The 21,996-nt window shown below is 42.7% G+C and overlaps 1 protein-coding gene across 1 annotated transcript in view; it reads right to left on the bottom strand.

Moving 5' to 3' along the window:
- Oseg2 (intraflagellar transport protein Oseg2) overlaps positions 1-21,996 on the bottom strand; it is an 892,258-nt gene that overhangs the window by 824,999 nt on the left and 45,263 nt on the right. The window contains exons 2-3 of the mRNA XM_067142201.2: positions 4,442-4,585; positions 4,190-4,302 (exon numbers count right to left, since the gene is read on the bottom strand). Of these exons, the coding sequence (XP_066998302.2) occupies positions 4,190-4,302; positions 4,442-4,585 (257 nt within the window). The remainder of the gene's footprint in view (positions 1-4,189; positions 4,303-4,441; positions 4,586-21,996) is intronic.

The raw sequence follows: 21,996 nt of genomic DNA, 5'->3' as shown, positions 1-21,996 counted from the left end.
AAAAAACAAGTTAGTGCCTCCTCCTCTGTAGTACTTCTTCTGAACTTTGAGTGTCCATAGCAGTTAAAGTGTAAGTTCGCCCAGTTGCAGTACGTTGATCGACCTTAATGAGAAGTTGTTCACATTGAATGTTCTTTTTAGCTGGCTGGGGAGGATACACATTTGATGGTGATGGCCCTTTGGGATGAAGGAAATTGTTCAAAACCTCCTGTGAGGTTACCTTTGCATTCATGACACAACCTAACTATCCAGCATCATTATAGATAAGAGACACAAAATCTTTCATTTCCTCCAAAGACAATAATTTGTGTGGGACATTTGTTTCCTCTACATTACTGGTAGTGTCTGTTATTACTAATTCATTCCTTGTTCCTGGAATGAAAGTATGAAATGTTTGAGTTCCAGGTATATGTCTTCCTTCTTCATGTCGACTGTGAAGCATCTCCCCATTTTCCATTATTTCTTTTTGACACACACAACAAAGTGCATATTCCTGATAGTGTCTGTTGCCCAGTCTTTCTCGTGGACAGTCAAGATTTCTTCTGAGGACGCAGAGCACAGTTTTCTGCGAAACGTTAAGAACTTCACCTTATTTTCTTGACTCGGCATAAGCCTAAAAAGCCTATACACTATCATGTCTAATTGTCTTGGAGTCATAATTTGATCAGTATAGATACGTTGTAAACTTGCCCTAGCTGCTAGCCGATTACAAGCTCACAGCTGTGTGCCCCTAATTGCATGGCAGACTCTCTCGGTAGACTGAGTATCAGGGTGAGAATTAGTGTGCCTGATAAACCTTACAAAAGGTAATTACCTATATGGCAATTTAGTATCAATAACGATAAGAGTGCCAACTGTACCTCTTACACTACATGGGTAGAAATATCCTCCTTGTTTGTTGTACAATCTGGTCCATAATGAAACATTATACATAAGATAACTATTCAAGGTATATCATCAAAATACTCTTACAGTAAATTACAATTCCTAGCCTACAGCAACCATTCCCAATTTGCTATGAAACAAGAAGGTGCCAATGAAATACAAGAGAGATACTACCAAACTTGTAACATATAAATCTCAATACATGGACTATGAGGAAAAAGGATGGGAATGGAATTCAGGCAGCTGAAACAAGATTTATTCACAGTAAAAGATGGGGAAATATCGAAATAAGAAACATGTACAATCATGGGAAAAACGTACACCTTAAACGTTAAGAAACATTGTCGTTTGCAGTTGACGTATTGTCCATAGGCCGCTACAAATGTTACTACTTTTATATATTCCGGTATTTCGCAAAACATAAATATGAATACGTACCAGAAATAACAATAGTACTTTGGAAATATTTGTTTTAACAAGCATATCATCCAATAAGTTGGAAATATAGATGCATAAAAAGTATTCGTACAGGTGGTTTATCTTCACATGAAAGTCCTTGATGGCACCCCTTGCAATGCAGGTAAGCAGTAAAGGTCACGTCTTTTACCAAGTCAGTTGTGCTTCCGTCGTTCTAAATAACAAGTGATACAGTCAATCAGTAAGATGTGCCCCAAAATGAAAGAAACAACAGAAGAAAAGAGAATAATTATAATCCGGCCTCATAACTCCTGTAAATTGCTCTCAGAAATATTGAAACTTGTGAAGAGACCATATTCTACAATTCAGGGAATTATTGACAGGTATGGAGAGAGAAAATCTTTCAAAAATGCATGTAGATGTGGACGTCCATGCAAACTAGACAATCGAACTAAAATACTAATCATCAGGAAAGTTGAGAAAAATCTTAGAATCAGTGCTACAAAACTGAGGTCTGAACTAGGAAATGATTTAAAACTTAATACCTGTGCTTCCACAATTCAAAAGTTTTTATATACGAATGAGTATAATTGTAGAAATGCCAGGTGAAAACCTTTACTGTAATTACCCAAGCAAATAGGAAGAAAAGACTACAGTATGCTACAGACTATAAACATGCTTCTCTAGAATTCTGGTAACAAGTTATATTTATGGACAAAATAAAAATTCACTATTTTTCAAGAACATGGCAAAAGGTGTGGAGGAAAAAGAACACAGAACTTGAAGAAAAATCTACTTCCTTCAGTGAAGCATGGAGGAGGTTGTTTGATGGTTCGGGGGTGCATGAGCTCAGCTGTAGTAGGTTCCTTAGAATTCACAGATGGAAAGATGGACTGTAAATACTATATTGAAATTTAGACGAAGCATGTAGCATCTAGCACCGAAAAAAATGGGACGCCTGGGTAATTATGTATTCATGCAAGATAATGATCGAAAGCATACGTCCCTTGATACACAATTGTGGATTTTATACACCACACCTAAATATATGGTAACACCCCCCGCCAATCGCCGTATCTGAATCCGATTGAAGATGTGTGGGCTTATCTTAAAGAGAGACTGAGCACAAGAAATATTTCATCAAAGGCAGCTTTGAAAATGGCTCTTTTGGAAGAATGGGGTAAGATTGAGTCCACCTTCACCCCCAATCTGGTTTATTCAATGGCTAGGTGGCTTGAGGCCATTGTAAAATCAAACGGATTGCCAACAAAATACTAAATGTGCACTAAAATCAGTGGGGATTGAAAGTAAAACTGGACTGTACGAATACTTTTTATTGGTATGAAATCCTTGTACTTTCATTTATTTATGTATTAACGACAGAGACATCTATCAATTTTATGTTTCATGATAGCTAACCTATTTATATTATACAACGTACATGACAATAAGTGTACTAAATAAAGTATTTTTTGTTTCAGTATTACGTGTACGAATACTTTTTACTATGACTGTATGTAGTTAGAAGCCAACAGGTCACCAGATTATCATTCAGGTTCAGGTGCCATGGATACATGCTTAGGGAAAAAGGAAAAGAGCATAGCACAGAGAAAATTGATGTAACATGAGGACTGACAAGGTGAGAGCCCATCTATTTGAAAATGGCAGTGTATGAAGATGTGGAGACTGTCATTTTGTATTTTAGTGTTTGTCCTTGCCTTCTTTTTTTATTGCTGTATCCATCTTTATCTTAAGTCTCTTCTGTTTTCCTGTGTATGCCCAGCATTCTTCTTCTCGTGTACTTCACTATCAAGCCTAAAGATCTGTCAAGGTCGCCCCTCAGTGAGTGTTGATGTTTGCCGTCCTGATGAAGTTGGGAAGTAGAAATGAGCTACATCAAGCTTTGGTATTCCAGGATATTAGACCGCACAGACACTGCAAAAAGTGTTGATGTTTCAGCTACACTATTGTAATTGAAATGACACAGGCTGTTGCATGCAATACTTTTATAGCATCTAAAGACTAGGCGCTGGCACCACCATCAATCTTCCTCTCTCTTGCACCGGTTTTACTAAGGCCTGCACAAAGTGCCCAGTGGACCCAAATTCCTTTGGCAGCAAGCAGCAGTCCCTAAACTCTTCTAACCTGTAGGCCTTCTTCTTTCCTGTTGAAACAGTTATCAAGCTTCATTATCTCCACAGTATCTCAGTAGAGACGAGAATGATACTCGATCATGAAGTGAAATTTGAGGAAACTATGGTTCTGGCTACCATCTGTCAGTTGTAATATAAGTCTGGAGCCTAATACTTTAAAAGTAGTACACTGACATCAGCTGTGAAAGCCTACACTAACATAGAAATGAGCTTGTTAGGGGCTGAGAAGAAAATGATGTAAAACGGGATTGACGAAGAGAAAATGTGGAGATTTTCCTTGTCCTTTATTGTCTCCTCTTTCTATTACTCACTCTTTCTACACTGACCTGCATATTGTGTTTATCCCATTATATGTTTCTTTTCATATCTCTCTATATATGTCTTCAAGAATACCACAGAAACTGTACGGAGATAGGAAACAAAGAAGCAACCTAGAAATTTGATGCAGACACATGGTGAAGTCCAACACTAAATGGAGGAGAGGACACCATCGATGCAGAAGGAATGTAATAACTGGAACCGGTGGAGGGACTTCATATACCCACCTATTGAGTAGATGAAATAGTGTGAAACAGGAGTATGAAATACGTAGGATAATGAACGAATGAATGTCCTCTCCAGGTGACCAAATAAACAAGTGGATACTGGTGTGCCATTAAGGAAGTGGGAAAGGAGACCATTCTACAGAGAAAATTTAAAACAGTGGCTAAGGCTCAAATGTCAAAGTTTCTTACCATTCAATACCAATCTTATAAACAAAGATTACTCCATCGGACTGTCCCACAGCTATCTTCAATGAATCAGGTGAGAAGGCTAATCCTGTTACAGTAAAACTTTTCTTCCCATACTGCAATTTAAATTCAAACAATGAATTAAAAACAACAGAAATCAGAACTATGAGCCAATTAAAAATATATTTTCATTTCCATTTGCAGTGTAACAAAATATTCCAGTTCTCTTATTTAATGCATAGGGAACTCACTCACCTTTATATTAACAGGCTTAAGAGAAAACTTGTCTCTTCTTATACCCATATCATCAAAGAGGAGTATCACATTTTCATCAGTAGCTAAAGCTAGCTTTAAATTACTGTTCGACCATGCTACTTTGATGATCCCCACATTGCTTTCCTGCAACATGGATAGAGAATAAACCTGAACTGAAGGAATATATAAAATAAAATTTGAAATTCACTTGGTAGTGTAACAGAAAATGAAAAGCATATTACTCTGCGTGTGAAAGGGTAGCATGTATTGGCTTGGAGAAGACATGTAGCAGAAAATTGGAGCTACCCTGACTGTTTTGATTCCAACAACACAGATATCTCAATTCTTTTTTAAAGGCATCTCATGTAAAAACTTCAACATGATTTTTAGTATGTTTAAGTCATCCTATTTTGAAAGACAAGATTGATTGTTAAACATAGCTCAAACAGTCATTCTCCATTGTTACTAATTGTATCTTCTCCATGCCTTTTTATTACTCCTTGCCATCCATGAGAACTGTTTCCAACTCCCATTTAGTCATCAACAATAATCAAGTTATCACCTTCTGTTGTCATTAGTGCCAGCCATATGAATGAAGTAAACTTGCGATGTGGGAGTTTTTTTTTTTTGCTAGGGGCTTTACGTCGCACCGACACAGATAGGTCTTATGGCGACGATGGGATAGGAAAGGCCTAGGAGTTGGAAGGAAGCGGCCGTGGCCTTAATTAAGGTACAGCCCCAGCATTTGCCTGGTGTGAAAATGGGAAACCACGGAAAACCATTTTCAGGGCTGCCGATAGTGGGATTCGAACCTACTATCTCCCGGATGCAAGCTCACAGCCGCGCGCCTCTACACGCACGGCCAACTCGCCCGGTCGATGTGGGAGTAAAGAGAAAGCTAGAGAGAAAGCAATCACCTATTACTAACTAGGGAAGTAGCAATAGAACAGTCAGAGAAAAAGAAAGAAGAACTTTAGAATATAATGAAGATCAAGATGTACAGGTTCACAAAGTTTTTGGAAAGAGATCAGCACAGAGGGCAGGAAGTTGGATGGCTGGAAATCAACAAACTTCAGAAATACTGATAAAAAGATCAGAGGAAGTTTGTGGAAAAAGTAGACAAAGACAACCAGAGAAAAGAACACTGTAGTGGACATATGAATTTAAATAATGACGTAAGAAGGAAGAGGAGTTTGCGGCAAAACTACCTCTCCTCAAGTAAGCCTGAAGATCATCCGTAATCCGTGGTGTACATAGAATTTCATAAAAGGGGGTTCAAATTTAAGACTGGTTATTCAAATGCAATTACCTAGTATTTTAATAATGATCCCTCCTGCAACTATTCCTACTATTTATGGTTGCAGGTATTAATTTGAATGTAAGAAACTAATAGAGATATTCAATTAATAGTATTTACTACACATTGTTTTATGTCATAACTGGAAAAAAAAAAAGTTGAAATGTTCAGCAGAGGGGTTAAAAACAAGTACCCCCCACCGCAATTGCATACGCCACAGTCTGGAATACAGAACACAGTGAACAGTTGTTAAATTTATAACCGAAACCTAGTTATAGGAATAATTTGAACTTACCTAGCTCTTTCTTAAATGTTTTAAAAGAACATGAAAATTTATTGAAAACAAGCTCGATAGCTGCAGTCGCTTGAGTGCGGTTAGTATCCAATATTTGGGAGAAGTCTTCTATGGAAAACCAGAAATTACTTTATATGATCCTGAATTGTGATGGTGATGGAATAAAAGTCTGCAAAGTATGGAGTCAGTTTTTAGTAGCAGAGTGATGATGATGATGCTTGTTGTTTAAAGGGGCCTAACATTGAGGTCATCGGCCCCTAATGGTACGAAATAAAATGACAACAAAAAATTCAAAATCATAAACTGACCACGAGAAAAAAAAAAGTCATGAAGAAGGAATGGATGGACATGTAGGAAAAAAACAACAAAAAACTAGCAAACAAAAAAATTAGTGGATTCAACTAAAAAAAAGGATCATATAGAATTTATTACTGACCAAGGGACCACTCATAAAGCAGAATCCTAAATCGAGGATGCTTGATGTCGAAAGAGGTGCAAAATCCACGTCTAAGGCCCCACAGAATGGTACATGTCGCGAGTAAAGCAGAACCATGCTATTTGTCATGTTGGGGTATTAATCAAAAGTAGCGAAGACTCACAGTGTTCCACACAAGATGGTACTAATAACAAGTATTGTACTTCGTACAGGTAACGCAAACCTATGGTGTTTCTCACACAATGGCGCCACTCATAGCCAACGCAAACCGATGAGTTTCCTCACCTAGGTGTACTAGTCACGGGTGCCGGTCCCACGGGCACCATGGTGTTCCTCACATACGGGGTACAACTCACAGGCTACGCCCAGACCCGCGGTGTTGCTCACATGGGTACGATGCACGGGTACTGGAAACCCACAGGGGAACCACTCTCTGCTGCTACTAATCACAAACCTATTGTGTACCAAATATAGGGGTACTACTTGTAAGTAAAGGCGACCCATGGTGTTCCCCGCGTGATGGTACTAATCAATAGTAGTTTCATGGTTCTAATACCAGCATCCCCTGGTCGCCCCTTTTAGTCGCCTCTTACGACAGGCAGGTGATACCGCAGGTGTATTCTACATGTGCGTCCCCCACCCGCAAGGGGTAGTGTGTTTGGTCCGCGAGAGGTATTTTATTTCCCTCAAGTCCGCCGGCAAGCCGGTTAGGACCCCCCTATCCACCACCTGGGACGCGCCACATGGGAGTATCACCTCTCCCCCTGCTACACCAGCATAGTAGGTTCGTGGCGTTGCAGAGTGAAAGCTGTGGGTGAGTGTTCTGGGTGTGAAAAGGTATTCTACCTAGCATGTATTGGCTTAGAGAAGAGATGTACCAGAAAGGAAAACTGGAGCTGTCCAGAGTGTTTTGATTCCCAACATCATCACAAGGAAACTCAATACCTCGATTACAGTGGAGTGCTTGGTAAGGGTACAGTGTAATAAAGAAAACCAGGCAACTGAAACTTTCATGTTTCTTTGCAGAGTAAACAATCTGAGGAAGCTACTGACAGTGATTGAGGAAAGGGGAAAACATTGGAAATCAAACTCAATAATCTGCATTCACAGCTGTTGCCCAGGTGGCAGATACCCTACCAATCGCTTACCTAGCTCTTTTTTAAATGCTTTCAAAGAACTTGAAAATTTATTGAAAACCGAGCTCGATAACTTCAGTCACTTCAGTGCGGCCAGTATCCAGTATTCGGGAGACAGTGGGTTCAAAACCAACTGTCGACAACCCTGAAGATGGTTTTCTGCAGTTTCCCATTTTCACACCAGGCAAATGCTGTACCTCATTTCCCTTGATAATTTACTAAAATCCCTTACTCCTTGTCTTATAAATAAAACAGGTGTGTGGTATGAATCCTGAATTGGAGGTTATGTGTAATTCCGATCGTGACCACGAGAGCACAGCAGGTGTATGTGATTCTGTCATTAATATGAAACTTGATAAAGACATGGTGCTTACATCAAAACAGAGTGATTGTCATTTCACACCAGAATGTATGAGAGCTCGTAATAACAAAGCACAAGTGCAAGGGAAGCAAGGTAGCAACTCCACACCTACAACTTTTAGAGAGAGAGAGAGAGAGAGAGAGAGAGAGAGAGAGAGAGAGAGAGAGAGTGCGTGTGTGATAGGGCTCGGCACAAACCACATGAAAAAATGAAGAGGATAAGAGCAGGCCCAAAGTGACAAAGACAGGAGACTCTATAATTAGATTTGTGGGACACTCCTTGATGAAAGAGGGTTGGAATATTGAGTGTTATCCAGGCATCAGGATTGAGAAATACAAAAGGAAAACTGGAGACAGGGTCCTAGCACAAGATGACATGGTACTGCTTCATGTAGGGAGAAACAACATCGAGGCTGCCATTAGCATGAAACAAGTGTTGGAAAGATGTGGAATTTGCTTCTTACTGTGAAGTAGAAGTAGACTGATGCAAAGATTATGTTAAGTGATGTACTAAGAGGGGACATGGATTTGAGTAGATTAAGGGTAATGATAGTATTGAGTGGATTTGTGCTAAACTTGGTGTGCTATCTGTGGACAAAATGGCAGGGTTGGTACCAATGACCTAGAATCGGACTGCCTGCATCTGAACAGATCAGGGTCTGCACAAATGCAAGAGTTGCTGAAGACAGAGCTATTTTCATGTCTCCAGGGAAACTAGAGGTAATGGAAGCTGATGAACCTATTCAGGATTTCAGTAAACAGATATAAGAAAGGAGTCGTGAACTTTTCTGTCTACCCTTTCAGTTTTGGAATTTTATTTTTTACCCCATCACTGTTCTAATTTGGCTATACATATGGTATTTCTCCATAACCCTGTTCCCTTCTACTAAATTGCTCAAAAAGGAACTCCTTTGCCTCCCTGTTTTTATCTTATTTATTTCCCTTTCTAACAATTTCAGTTTCTCCTTATTTCCTCCCCCTTTACTAATTTTATTTTTTTGTAAAGGAGCACACAAGTATCATTTATCTGTCTGTATATGACTCAATTTTATTCCTCATCACCCTACAGTTCCTTTTTTATACCCTTAACATCCCTATGGCTGTATGATGGTCATTTGTATTGCCGACTGTTTTAGTTGGTACATACACTCTTTCCCCTTCTAGCCTTAAATTGTTGAGCCCTTCCGATAACATTTCAAGTTCCCCCCCCCAATTTACATACCTTCTTAGAATTTTCTGCACAGTAAGAACCTACAGCTTCCACTGTGTATATTGTCCATATTTAATATCTTGTAGCCATGCAATATCTGAATATACTCCTAAAAAACTATGATGATAACATGTTAAAAAACAACTATGTCCTAGTTATCCAAAAATGTACTTGTCACTTCACTGAAAAAACTATTGTATGAAAATCTACAGCTGGTTTCCAGTCATTTAACTGGGTCAGGAATGGAATGAATGAAGCCCTCATCTAGCGGTGAGGATAGGAAATGTGCCGGCTGCCAAAGCCTGTTGCATTCCTCTGGGGCAAAAATAAATGACTGACAGATGAAATGGAGTGTTAATGGAGAGTTTTGCTGGAATGAAAGATGACAGGAAAAACTGGAGTATCCGGAGAAAAACTTCTGTCCTGCCTCCACTTTGTCCAGCACAAATCTGACATGGAGTGAGCGGGATCTGAACCACGGTATCCAGCGGTGAGAGACAGGAGAGATGCCGCTTGAGCCACGGAGGCTCTAGAAAGTTATTGTGTATGACATGTAATTATTGTGTCGCCTTAAGAAAAGTATGTACTGTCCCTATCACGAGCCAGAGGCTCACAGGGCCTTTCATCACCAATAAATAAATAAATGTCTGCCTTACCATACATCTTCCTTCTTTTCCTTTGGCTTCAATGTTAATAATTCCTAACATAACTATGCTCTGATCAATCATCCCTTCCATTGCCTCTGTTTTAGCAATGAAGAAAAAAAATCAATCCATCCATCCGTCCGTCCATCCATCCTCATATAGTGGGTACTAATTACAGGCAAGGCAGAACCATGGTAGCTATCATCCCATGGTCTTGCTCATATGGTGGTACTAATCACAGGTACTGCAAAAGCCGACCGCACGGTGCTCCTGTGTGCTACTAATCACAAACCTATTTCTTACCTAATATAGTGGTACTACGCACAAGTAAAAGCGACCCTTGGTGTTCTCCGCGTGGTGGTACTAATCACATGTAGTTTCATGGTTCGAATACAATCATCCCTTGGTCGCCCCTTTTAGTCGCCTCTCACGACAGGCAGGGATACCGTGGGTTTATTATTCGTCTGCCTCCCTCACCCATAGGGGGTGTGTGTTTGGTCCGCGAGAGGTATTTTATTTCCCTCAAGTCCGCCGGCAAGCCGGTTAGGACCCCCCTATCCGCCACCTGGGACGTGCCACGTGGGAGTATCACCTCTCCCCCTGCTACGCCTGCGTAGCAGGTTCGTGGGGGACCTGATGAAGCCTAGTTTTAATCTGAATTATAAGTTCACAGTGGTGATACCCACAAGGGAGGAGTGGGCCGCAGCTGCTGGGGCCCGTCTTAGGTCTGGGGCCTGTACATGGTACACAGATGGCTCGCGGTCAGAGACAGGCACAGGCACTGAGGTCTGGGGCCTAAGACAAGGCTCTCCCTTCCCATGGGTAAATATGCTACTGTTTTCCAGGCCGAAGTATATGCAATACTGGCCTGTGCTGTATATATATGGAACATGCTTGGATATAGAAGATGCATCACCATTTGCAGTGATAACCAGGCAGCATTAAAAGCACTATGCACAGTCAGAACAACAAAAATGGTATGGGAGTGCCAAAGGATGTTAGATCAACTGTGTGAACCTAGCTCAGTTACCCTATTATGGGTCCCTGGGTACACAGGAATCAGTGGAAATGAAGAAGCTGACAAACTAGCGAAACAAGGCTTAAAAGGTCCTTTCCTCGGACCAGAGCCCTTCCTAGGAGTGTCACTCCAAAGTGTGGAACTGATAATATCCCAGTGGACGAACCAGTCTCACCTAGACATTTGGAACTTACCGAGCTCGATAGCTGCAGTCGCTTAAGTGCGGCCAGTATCCAGTATTCGGGAGATAGTAGGTTCGAACCCCACTGTCGGCAGCCCTGAATATGGTTTTCCGTGGTTTCCCATTTTCACACCAGGCAAATGCTGGGGCTGTACCTTAATTAAGGCCACGGCCGCTTCCTTCCCACTCCTAGCCCTCTCCTGTCCCATCGTCGCCTTAAGACCTATCTGTGTCGGTGCGACGTAAAGCAACTTGCAAGAAGACATTTGGAAGAGGTTAACCATAGCAAAGCAGGCACGTGAACTTATCAAAGGGCCTAGCCAAAGTTATAAAAAGTTCCTGATAAATTTGAATAGGACCAGAACATGAATGGTATTTGGACTGTTGACAGGCCACAATACCTTACAGAGACACCTACACATCATGAAAATCAGTCAGGATCTGATGTGTAGAAGATGTGGTAAGGAGGAAGAGACCTCCGCGCATGTGTTGTGTCAGTGCGAGGCTCTTGCAAGCACTAGACATCGATATCTTGGCTCACATTTTGTGAGCCTGGAAGACATCAGGAATGCCAACATCCAGCCATTGGTATCCTTTATAGGAGCACTAGGGCTGGACTAGGCAAACCCGTTTAAGGGACACAAAGGGTCTTCACAGACCTACGTGTGGAGCCCTGCGAAGGCAGGGCTCACCCATTCCTTATCTATCTATCTATCTATCTATCTATCTTATGGGAGGAACAGACCTTACGGATGAGGATGTCAACAGATATTGCATGGCGATGAGGAGCAAAAAATGGTGGTAGGTTATTTCTTCCTGGATTATAGACGTCAGTTTGCAAAATGCTTGGTACCTCAGCAACATGTTGCAACCAAAAATGATGTAGCACCAATTCAAGCAGGAAGTCACACAATATTACTTCAAGTCGCACCAATTCAAGCAGGAAGTCACACAATACTACTTTAAGTCCTATGGCTGAGGGAAGCGGGATGCCCATCACTCCTGTACACGAGGAAAGGTGCCGAACATGAAATTCTGCAGCATGATAGGCGAGACCACATTGTGATGCAGATCCCAAACAATAAAAGAAGAGTGTACAAATGAGAAAGCTCCAGCATAGTCCATACAGTCTGCTCTTCATAAGCTGCTTCATTCTGTTCCACACAAAGGGGCATACACATCAACGAGTCATCACAGACACCCTCAGAATAGTATAATGTCTAAAATTATGACACCTTGGGGGAAAGAAGTTATGGAGGTGTAAAAAGAAGAGCTCTGAGTACCCAATCAGTTTTCAACATAATTTCCCAATATACACTGCCTGATAAAAAATTGAAGCACCCAGAAGAAATGGTCAAATATCAATGTAGCTTAATACACATAAACATCATCGGCAGGTATGTAAATTCTCTGCAATTCTCTGTGACATGTAGAATGGCCAACAGAGTTCATTAGTGTTGTTACCAGGCCTGGTACGGTATATAAGGGGCGTGAACAGCATCAGATGTTGAGTGATCACTGTGAAGGACATGGAGGTGCTGCATACTCGTGTGAGATTGAGTTATCAGAGCCTGACAGATTTTGAAAGGGGTTTCATTGTGGGTCTTCATTTGGCCAGCTGGTCGAATTGTGCAATATCCAGATAAGTGGGGCATTCGGGTGTGACAATGGCCCGACGTTGGACTGCATAAGAACATGAGGGCAGGGCATACTCGTCGTCAAGGTTCTGGTCGACTACGTCTGACCACCACAAAAGAGAATCGCCATATTGTGCTCCAAGCACATCGTAACCCCTTCATATCTGTGCCTGCTATTGGAGAACAAGTAATGTACTCCCTGCAACATCCTGTCATGCTGCTCCAATAGTCGGAGACTAGCAGCAGCTGGACTAGAGAATTACCGTCCCATGCGTAGGCTGCCGTTAACACCACAACACGAACAGCTGCATTTGGAGTAATGCCGTGCCCAGGAAGCATGGAATGCTGATGAATGGCCTCGCGTTCTTTTCAACGATGAATCCCGGTTCTGCACTACCCCGGACGACCATCGTCTGCAAGTATGGCGGCAAACTGGGGAGACATACCATTCTTCCAATGTTTTGATGAGGCACTGTGGTGTTACTCCTGGCACCATGGTATGGGGAGCCACTGGGTATGACTTCAGGTCACGGCTGGAAGTGACTGAGGGAACTCTGATGGCACAACAGTACGTCATGGACATCCTGCGTCCCTGCGTACTATAGTAGGGCCCACGAGAGTTGAAGTCTGACAGGTGAGCGGCAAAAGCTGTAACTACGAAGTACGCTGCGTTGTCATAGTTACCTCAATTCGCGGTCTACCACCTTTCAGACAGGCTGAGTGTTTAATAAAACATGTAGGCCTAGGCCTAATGCAATTCATTTACCCTTGACCGGTTCCTAAGCTCGTATTAATAATTCCAGCATTTAAGACAGAACACGACATTATCGATATATATAAAAGATTTCATAATCACTAACAAAAACATCAGTTTCTGACAATAACCTCAACAAATGCACATGTTAATTACAGTATAGAACAACACTACCCACATTGATAGTTTTTATTATTTAACGCCGATTGTTAACGGTACTTGTACAATTCGGGAATAAACTACGGTACGGTATAAAAAAAACAATAGGAAGACGATACTTCATCGAGAAAAGAAATCAGTCAGAATATGAATGACAATGATGGAATTAAGGAGACATTCGGACTTTCCCCAGTAATTGCTCAGAAAATAGCAATAAAATTTACAGACATGCAATGTACACAAAGCACTGAACCGAGATATTTGTAAAAATAAAAAGTACTCACTGCTCTGCCGACAGCAATCAGTCATCCAGAAGGGGCTCTATCCCATCCATATCATCTCCTGTACTATCCTGCTCGTTGTCACTGTCACTGACACAATCATTTCTCTTCCCTGGCTTCGAACAGTCACACCTCGGTCAGTTGTATTTTTTGGCGTTTCTTTTGACTTGGAAGTCATTGTTAAACACTCAAAAGAACCAATCAGTCCGCCTCTGTGGTGTAGTGGTTAGCGTGATTAGCTGCCACCCCCGGAGGCCCGGGTTCGATTCCCGGCTCTGCCACGAAATTTGAAAAGTGGTACGAGGGCTGGAACAGGGGTCCACTCAGCCTCGGGAGGTCAACTGAGTAGAGGTGCGTTCGATTCCCACCTCAGCCATCCTGGAAGTGGTTTTCCGTGGTTTCCCACTTCTCCTCCAGGCGAATGCCGGGATGGTACCTAACTTAAGGCCACGGCCGCTTCCTTCCCTCTTCCTTGCCTATCCCTTCCAATCTTCCCATCCCTCCACAAGGCCCCTGTTCAGCATAGCAGGTGAGGCCGCCTGGGCGAGGTACTGGTCATACTCCCCAAGAGTCTGAAGCTCCAGGACACTGCCCTTGAGGCGGTAGAGGTGGGATCCCTCGCTAAGTCCGAGGGAAAAACCGAACTTGGAGGGTAAACAGATGATGATGATGATGATGAAGAACCGATCAAATAAAACTACATGGATTCTTTACGAATAATGGAGTACTTCACACTATAGTCACACTACAAGATCGCTAACATCTACAGACGAACAAAACTAGGAAAACTGAACAACTAGCCACCGATAAACTTAAAGAAATACACTAACACCTAACATAATATTCTGAAAACATACACATTAAGCAGCAACGACTAGCACAGCTAACACAGTACCATTCGGAATACTATCACAAAAGCGACTGAGAGCAAGCCAACCCACGTGGTGATAGCGTCCTAAAATGTTGCAACTCTGTTATCGTTGCCATAGCAACAGGCCATTTTCGAACAGCGTTAGTCAACTTTTTCTCGCCGGTGGCGCTAAACGTCAGACTTCAACTCTCGTGGGCCCTACTTTAACTTTCATGGGAGAGTATCTTGGTGCCATTTTTTAACAAGACAACGGTCGTCCACACATGGAACATGTCTCTATGAACTTCCTGCGTGATCTCGAGGTACTCCTGAGGAGAACAAGATCCCCAGATCTGTCACCGATGGAACGTGTGGGACCCGCTCGGATAACAGCTCAGTACCAGTAAAAACATTCAAGATATCAAAGACTAGCCCCAACAGTTGTGGGTCAACTTGCCTCAGGAGAGGATACAATGGCTTTATGACACCATTCCCAACCAATTCAGTGCATGCATCCAGGCCAAGGGGTGCAACGCCGTACTGATAGGTGGGCTCGAACTGCCAAGTTTTTTTGTAAATTGATGATGATGATGATGCTTGTTGTTTTAAGGGGCCTAACATCGAAGGCCATCGGCCCCTAATAGGACAAGATGGATGACATGATATATAAAGTTAAAATTTTAAAACGTATCCAATGACTAGAGTTAAAAAAAAATGATTGAAGAAAAATGAGTATGAGATTAAAACAATCAGTGGATCTAATTCGCAATGCCTTATTTTCTAATAAGCGAAAATACAGGAGACAAAGGAATAAGGCATTGCCTGGTAGCAAAGATATATATAATTTTCGTTAGACATTAAAATACGCAACACAAACTAAAATGAAGTCAATAGGATAAAAGCGCAATCGACACAAATACACTAGCACAAAGGACATCATTACACATGATAAAACAGACCACTATCCCTCATAAAGCGGATAACGAGGTCTGCTGACTGCTCGTCATCTCGCAAGATAAGGGAGATGGTACGCGGGAGTTTTAGACTATGGCGCAGATCAACCAGGTCCACACACTCCGTAAGGATGTGTACCGCGGTAAGATCACCGCCGCAAGTACACACAGGAGGGGGTTCTCCTTTCAATAAATGGGAGTGCGTCAGGACACCATGGCCGATCCAAAGACGACATAATACCACTGCTTCTCTCCGAGAAGCCCGAAGGGAAGTCCTCCATACCTTCACTGTACCTTTTATCGCGGTCAGCTTATTTCGAAAAGGAGTGGCCTGCCACTCCATCTCCCAATGGGACATAACCAGATGTCTCAGCTGAGAGCGAATATCACTTGCAGGAACCTTGAAAGGTAACGGGGGCAGTGTGACTGCCTCCTTGGCAGCCTTACCTGCTAACTCGTTTTCCTCTATACCCATGTGGCTTGGGAGCCACAGAAATGCTATTCTGGTGCTGGCATCCGAACACCCGACCAGCAGGTCCTGGATCCGCTGCACCAGAGGATGCCGAGGGAAATAGGTATCAATACACTGTAGCGAACTCAAGGAGTCAGTACACACAAGAAAGTGTTGGCGTTCATTGGCCAGTGCATACCGCTGAGCTTCACAGATAGCATAGAGCTCTGCTGTGTACATACTACAGGTTTCCGGGAGAGCAAATAGAAACCTATTCAGTGTCGACAACGAACGCACAGCGCACTTTAGTGTCTGTTCTCAAGCCATCTGTGTATACAACGACTGAGCCTGGATACCGGACAACAACGGACAGAAAGAGCCTCCGATAAATCGAAGGATCCGTATTCTCCTTCAGGCCAGTGTGCAGATCAAGGATTATTTCAAGACGTCGTACTAGCCACGGAGGTACCCCATTTGGTGTCTGACGAGGCAAGGAACCGAAAGTACGTGAAACAATCTGTGGCTGCTATCCAAGCGTATTCCAACCGGCCGCGTTGCTCAAGGGCAAGCAGTGTACAGCAAACGGTTGCCATTGTTGAATACGCAAGGATAGCTTGGATGAAGTGGTATCTGTCGCAAATTAGCATCATACGAAAAAAGCATTTGCTGGCAGCTCAGGTGTAAAGGCGGCACACCAGACTCAGCGAGCAGGCTAGGTATGGGGCTTGTACGAAAAGCTCCCGTTGCCAACCTAACCCCGCTGTGGTGGATGCTGTTCAGCTTCGCAAGCACACTTGGTATTGCTGAGCCATATGCTGCACTGCTGAAGTCTAGCCGTGATAAAATATGTGCCCTATAGAATCGTAGGAGTACCGTGCATTCAGCACCCCAAGTGCTGCTAAGAGAAGTGATATTCGGCTTCTTAGTGCATTGCACTTTTAACTGCTGCACCTGTGGCTCCCACGATAATTTGCTATCGAAATGGAGCCCAAGAAATCGGTAAGTGTCAACAACGGGAAGAACGACATTTCTTAAGTATAGCACAGCTTGTGGGTGAAGAGTACGGAGCCGACAAAAGTGGACAACAGAGGACTTTGCGGTGGAAATCCGAAAGCCATGTTCTAAGGCCCACTGTTCCTCTCTCCTAATAGCTTGCTGTAATTATCGCTCTGCGGCTGCCATATTACGTGAGCTATAATACAGAGCAAAATCATCCACATATAGCGACAGTATTACTGCTGAACCAGCAGCAGCAACAATACCGTTTATGGCAATCGCAAACAGAGTGACACTAAGGACCGATCCTTGTGAAATCCCATTTTCCTGAACGTGATATTGTGAATATGTCTTCCCTACTCGGACACGGAATAGACGGATGGACAAAAAATTTGCAATAAATACCAGCATGTGACCTCGGAATATCCACTGATGCAGGACTGAAAGGATACCATATCGCCATGTGGTGTCATAGGCCTTCTCTAAGTCAAAAAAAACAGCTACCAAATGCTGTTTGCGGAGATATGCATCCTGGATAGAGCTCTCCAGGCGTACCAAGTGGTCAGTGGTCGAGCGAGCGGGTCGAAAACCACATTGGTAATCGGGGAAGAGTCCTCGTTTCTCCAGACACCACACAAGTCGGCGATTTACCATCCTCTCAAATAGCTTACACAAGCAGTTTAAAAGACAAATCGGTCTGTAACTTCCTGCATACTTAGGATCTTTGTCAGGCTTGAGGACAGGAATGACGATGCCCTCTTGCCACTGAGAAAGCAACTCACCCTCTATCCAGATTCGGTTGAACACATGAAGACGATATAGTAGACTATCCTCACTAAGGTGTTTCAACATCTGGTTATGGATATTGTCTGGTCCAGGAGAAGTGTCTTTAACAAAGCGCTAAGGCGCTACGGAGTTCCCACTCCGTAAAGGGCACGTTATAGTCCTCTGAAGCTTGAGTGGCAAAACTAAGTTGATGACCTTCTGCCTCCCACTTCAGAGCAAGAAAATCACTATGGTAATTCCCGGAGCCAGATACATCCGCGAAATGACTAGCTAGAGGGTTAGCAATCGAGAGTGGTTCAGTGATGACACTGCCTGCAATGGAAATTCCCGGTACAGAAGATGATCCTTGGATACCCGAAATACGTCGAAGTTTAGTCCACACTTGAGATGACGGAGTATGTGACGTCATAGACGACACATCTCTCCCACGAAGCTTTCTTACTTCGTCGAATAAGAACTCGCGCCTTGGGACGGAGTTTCTTAAATGTTACCAGGTTGGCCACAGTAGGCTGTCTACGGTAACGTTTATGAGCGTGACGGCGTTCTTTGATAGCTACTGCCATTTCTTCGTTCCACCAAGGAACGAGTTCTCGGCGAGGAGTCCCCGAGGACGGAATGGACTACTCGGCAGCAGCAAGAATAACTTGGGTGATGTAGTGATGTGTACTTTAGCATGTTTAACAATCCATCGAGGAGGAGCCTCAATGGACTTTTGTTTCAACAAAGTAAGGATGATGGGGAAAATGGCCACTGTCACAGAGATCATCATGTGTATTCCACCAAAACAGCGGAACCAACGTTCGCCTGCACAGGCTTACGTCTATGCGAGAATATGTGCCGTAACATACACTGAAGTGAGTTGGTTCCCCTGTGTTCAATATACAGAAATCCAGCTCTGCTATAGTCCTGACGCTCAATGCATACCCAAACGGTATCTTCTGATCTCAAAACTTGGCCCACCCTGGTAATAATGAGTGTTGTCAATCTGCCCGCCCTAGTGATAATGAGGGTTGACAGTCGGCTCCTTTCCTCTGGACACAAGAGGCGCGTGTCGTTTAAAAGGCAAGTGAGCTCTGTCAAAAGCAAGGTTGTCATATTTTGCGTCGATTATTTAAACATGTTAACATTTAATTTATTCTAAAGTCAAAATATAAATATAAAACTTGATAATGAACAACAGCACAAACCAATATCACAGAATAATTTGTTTTGTGCTTAACCCGTGCGGTGGTCGCAGATGTTGTAAGAAAGAAAGAAAGAAAAAAAAAAAACAGAAAGGAGGCATTGGCAAATAAACTCGACAAAGACTAAACTTAAATTGATACCAAATTAGGCCCATTAAAATATTAATTTTACGCTGCTAATATCAGTGTCTCGCTTTCAGTAAAGAAATGAAAAGTGCAACAAATTTTTACAATTTGTTTTATGTTGCACCGACACAGATAGGTGTTATGGCGACTATGGGCTAGGAAAGGTTTAGGAGTGGGAAGGAAGTGACCTTGGCCTTAATTAAGTTACTTCCCCAGCATTTGCCAGGTGTGAAAATGGGAAACCACGGTGAACCATCTTCAGAGCTGCCGACAGTGGAGCTTGAACCCATTATCTCCCCAATGCAAGCTCACAGCTACGCGCCCCTAACCGCATGGCCAACTCGCCTGGCAAAGAAAAAGTAAAATCACGAACTAGGGACTGGGATAAAAATAAAAATAATAATAATAATAATAATAATAATAATAATAATTGTCCGCCTCTGTGGTGTAGTGGTTAGTGTGATTAGCTGCCACCCCCGGAGGCCCGAGTTTGATTCGCGGCTCTGCCACGAAATTTGAAAAGTGGTACGAGGGCTGAAACGGGGTCCACTCAGCCTCGGGAGGTCAACTGAGTAGAGGTGGGTTCGAATCCCACTTCAGCCATCCTGGAAGTGGTTTTCCGTGTTTTCCCTCTTCTCCTCCAGGCAAATGCCGGGATGGTACCTAACTTAAGGCCACGGCCACTTCCTTCCCTCTTCCTTGCCTATCCTTTCCAATCTTCCGATCCCCCACCAAGGCCCCTGTTCAGCATAGCAGGTGAGACCGCCTGGGCAAGGTACTGGTCATTCTCCCCGGTAGTATCCCCCGACCAAATGTCTCACGCTCCAGAACACTGCCCTTGAGGCAGTAGAGGTAGGATCCCTCTGAGTCAAAGGGGAAAACCACCTTGGAGGGTAAGCAGATTAATAATAATAATAATAATAATAATAATAATAATAATAATAATAATAATAATAATAAATATCGGAGTATGTAGTTCGGGCAAAAAATAGCCAGCAAACTTAGCTACTTTTAAAACAAATGCAGTATTTACCTTACCTCTATTCGTCGTCCTCATCATTGTCTGCTAGGTGAATAACAAATCTATCTTGGTTGCTATCCGTGTCATGTTTCATGTACTTCTCTTCTGTTTTAATGGTGCTTCGAACACAAGCAGACCACCTCTCAGGACCGATCGTTCCAGCTCCTTCACGAAGAAGTTGACACACACTAGCACTCAAAGTTGGCGTAACATTATTTTTCCTAACATACGTCTTCAGCTGAAACCAGATCATTTCTATGGGGTTTAAAATACAGTGATATGGAGGGAGTTGCAAAACTTCGTGTCCACGTGAGGCTGCGATCTCCTCTACAGCGTACCTTTTACTGATACTGGCTGATTTGATTTCCTGCAACATAACTGCCTTGATGGGTACAGGTTTTGGCATGGGAATGTTATTGTACTCCATAAACTTAATAATGTCCTTAATATTAGTGTTCATGGGAGGAAAGTTAATCAGCTGCCGCGAATGATGGCTTGCGTTGTCGATCACGATTACACATTTTCGGTCACGTGGTAGGTTCTCTAGAAGATGAGACCTAAACCAGTTTTCGAAAACTTGAGCTGTCATTTCGTCATGGCTATCAGCTTTGCAGTCTCCAAAGTTGTTAGCTGATAAATAAAGGAAATTCTCAACCCAGCCCTCACTGCCTCCAGCATGCAATACCATAATACGCTTGCCTCGCGATGTTGGTGCTTTCAGTATGCAATTACAAGTTCCATCATCCCACCCTTTCTTCACAATGTCATAAGTATCGTACCAAGTTTCATCTAGATAGACAACTCTGCATCCCTCGGAACGCAACTTCCGGAGACGGTCTATGAATTTATATCGCCAAGCTACTATTCTAGCAGATTCCATTACAATCTGTTTTTTCTTCAGAATATGGAAACAAAACCCAAGTTTTTTCAACAGCTGTCGTAGAGTAGTTTTTTTTCATAAGGAAAGCCACACACATTTTTTCATATGTTTTAACAGTTCCTGTACGGTTGGTGACTTACCTTTAGTAAAGAATGCATATATCTCGCGTCTCACCAAGTCACAGCAAAAATCATCAAGTTTATTAAAGATAACCCTATTGTTACCACACTTTTTTATAGTTGTAGGTCCCCTCTTTACTATTTTACTTACAGTTTTCCAGTTAAGTTTCAACATTTTAGCTGTCTCAGAAATATAACCCTTGCGAACGTTGTTCTTCATAACGTATTCGTATGCGTTACATACCAGCCGTTGACTTTGCTTACTTAAAGTTTTAGTCGCCTTTCTTTTCTCTGCGGAATGACTACTACCCGGCTGAGTATCACTCGTGGGCACGGAACCACTGCTACCCGGCTGAGTATCACTCGTGAACACGGAACCACCGCTGCTCGGCTGAATATCACTTGCGTACACGGAACCAGTACTACTCAGTCGAATATCACTGTTACCGGTGCTCGGTTGAGGATCATTTGCCTGCACTGGCAGATTTAATTCAGGATTTTCTGATGCGATAATTTCCAGGTGTGATTCCCACGGCCTCCACATTACTACGTGAAGCAAAGTGAAAAACAACACACTTCACAAATATTAATTAACGAAGCAAAGAAATAATCCAAAACTTTCAAACAGGGAACAAAGCAAGTGTGAATTGTCTGAGACTGACGTCTATTTAACAAGAGGTGCATTGGCAACAGAGCTGTGAGGATTTCTGAAGGGGAAAGTGAACTTCCGTTTTAAAGCCCACTGCCGTCATAAACCACCCCCTACTAGGTAAGTGAGTGG

This window comes from Anabrus simplex, chromosome 2 (genome assembly GCF_040414725.1).
Source record: "Anabrus simplex isolate iqAnaSimp1 chromosome 2, ASM4041472v1, whole genome shotgun sequence".
Classification (NCBI taxonomy): domain Eukaryota; kingdom Metazoa; phylum Arthropoda; class Insecta; order Orthoptera; family Tettigoniidae; genus Anabrus; species Anabrus simplex.
Note: the sequence above shows the minus strand (reverse complement) of the source record. Positions and strands in the feature narration are given on the sequence as shown.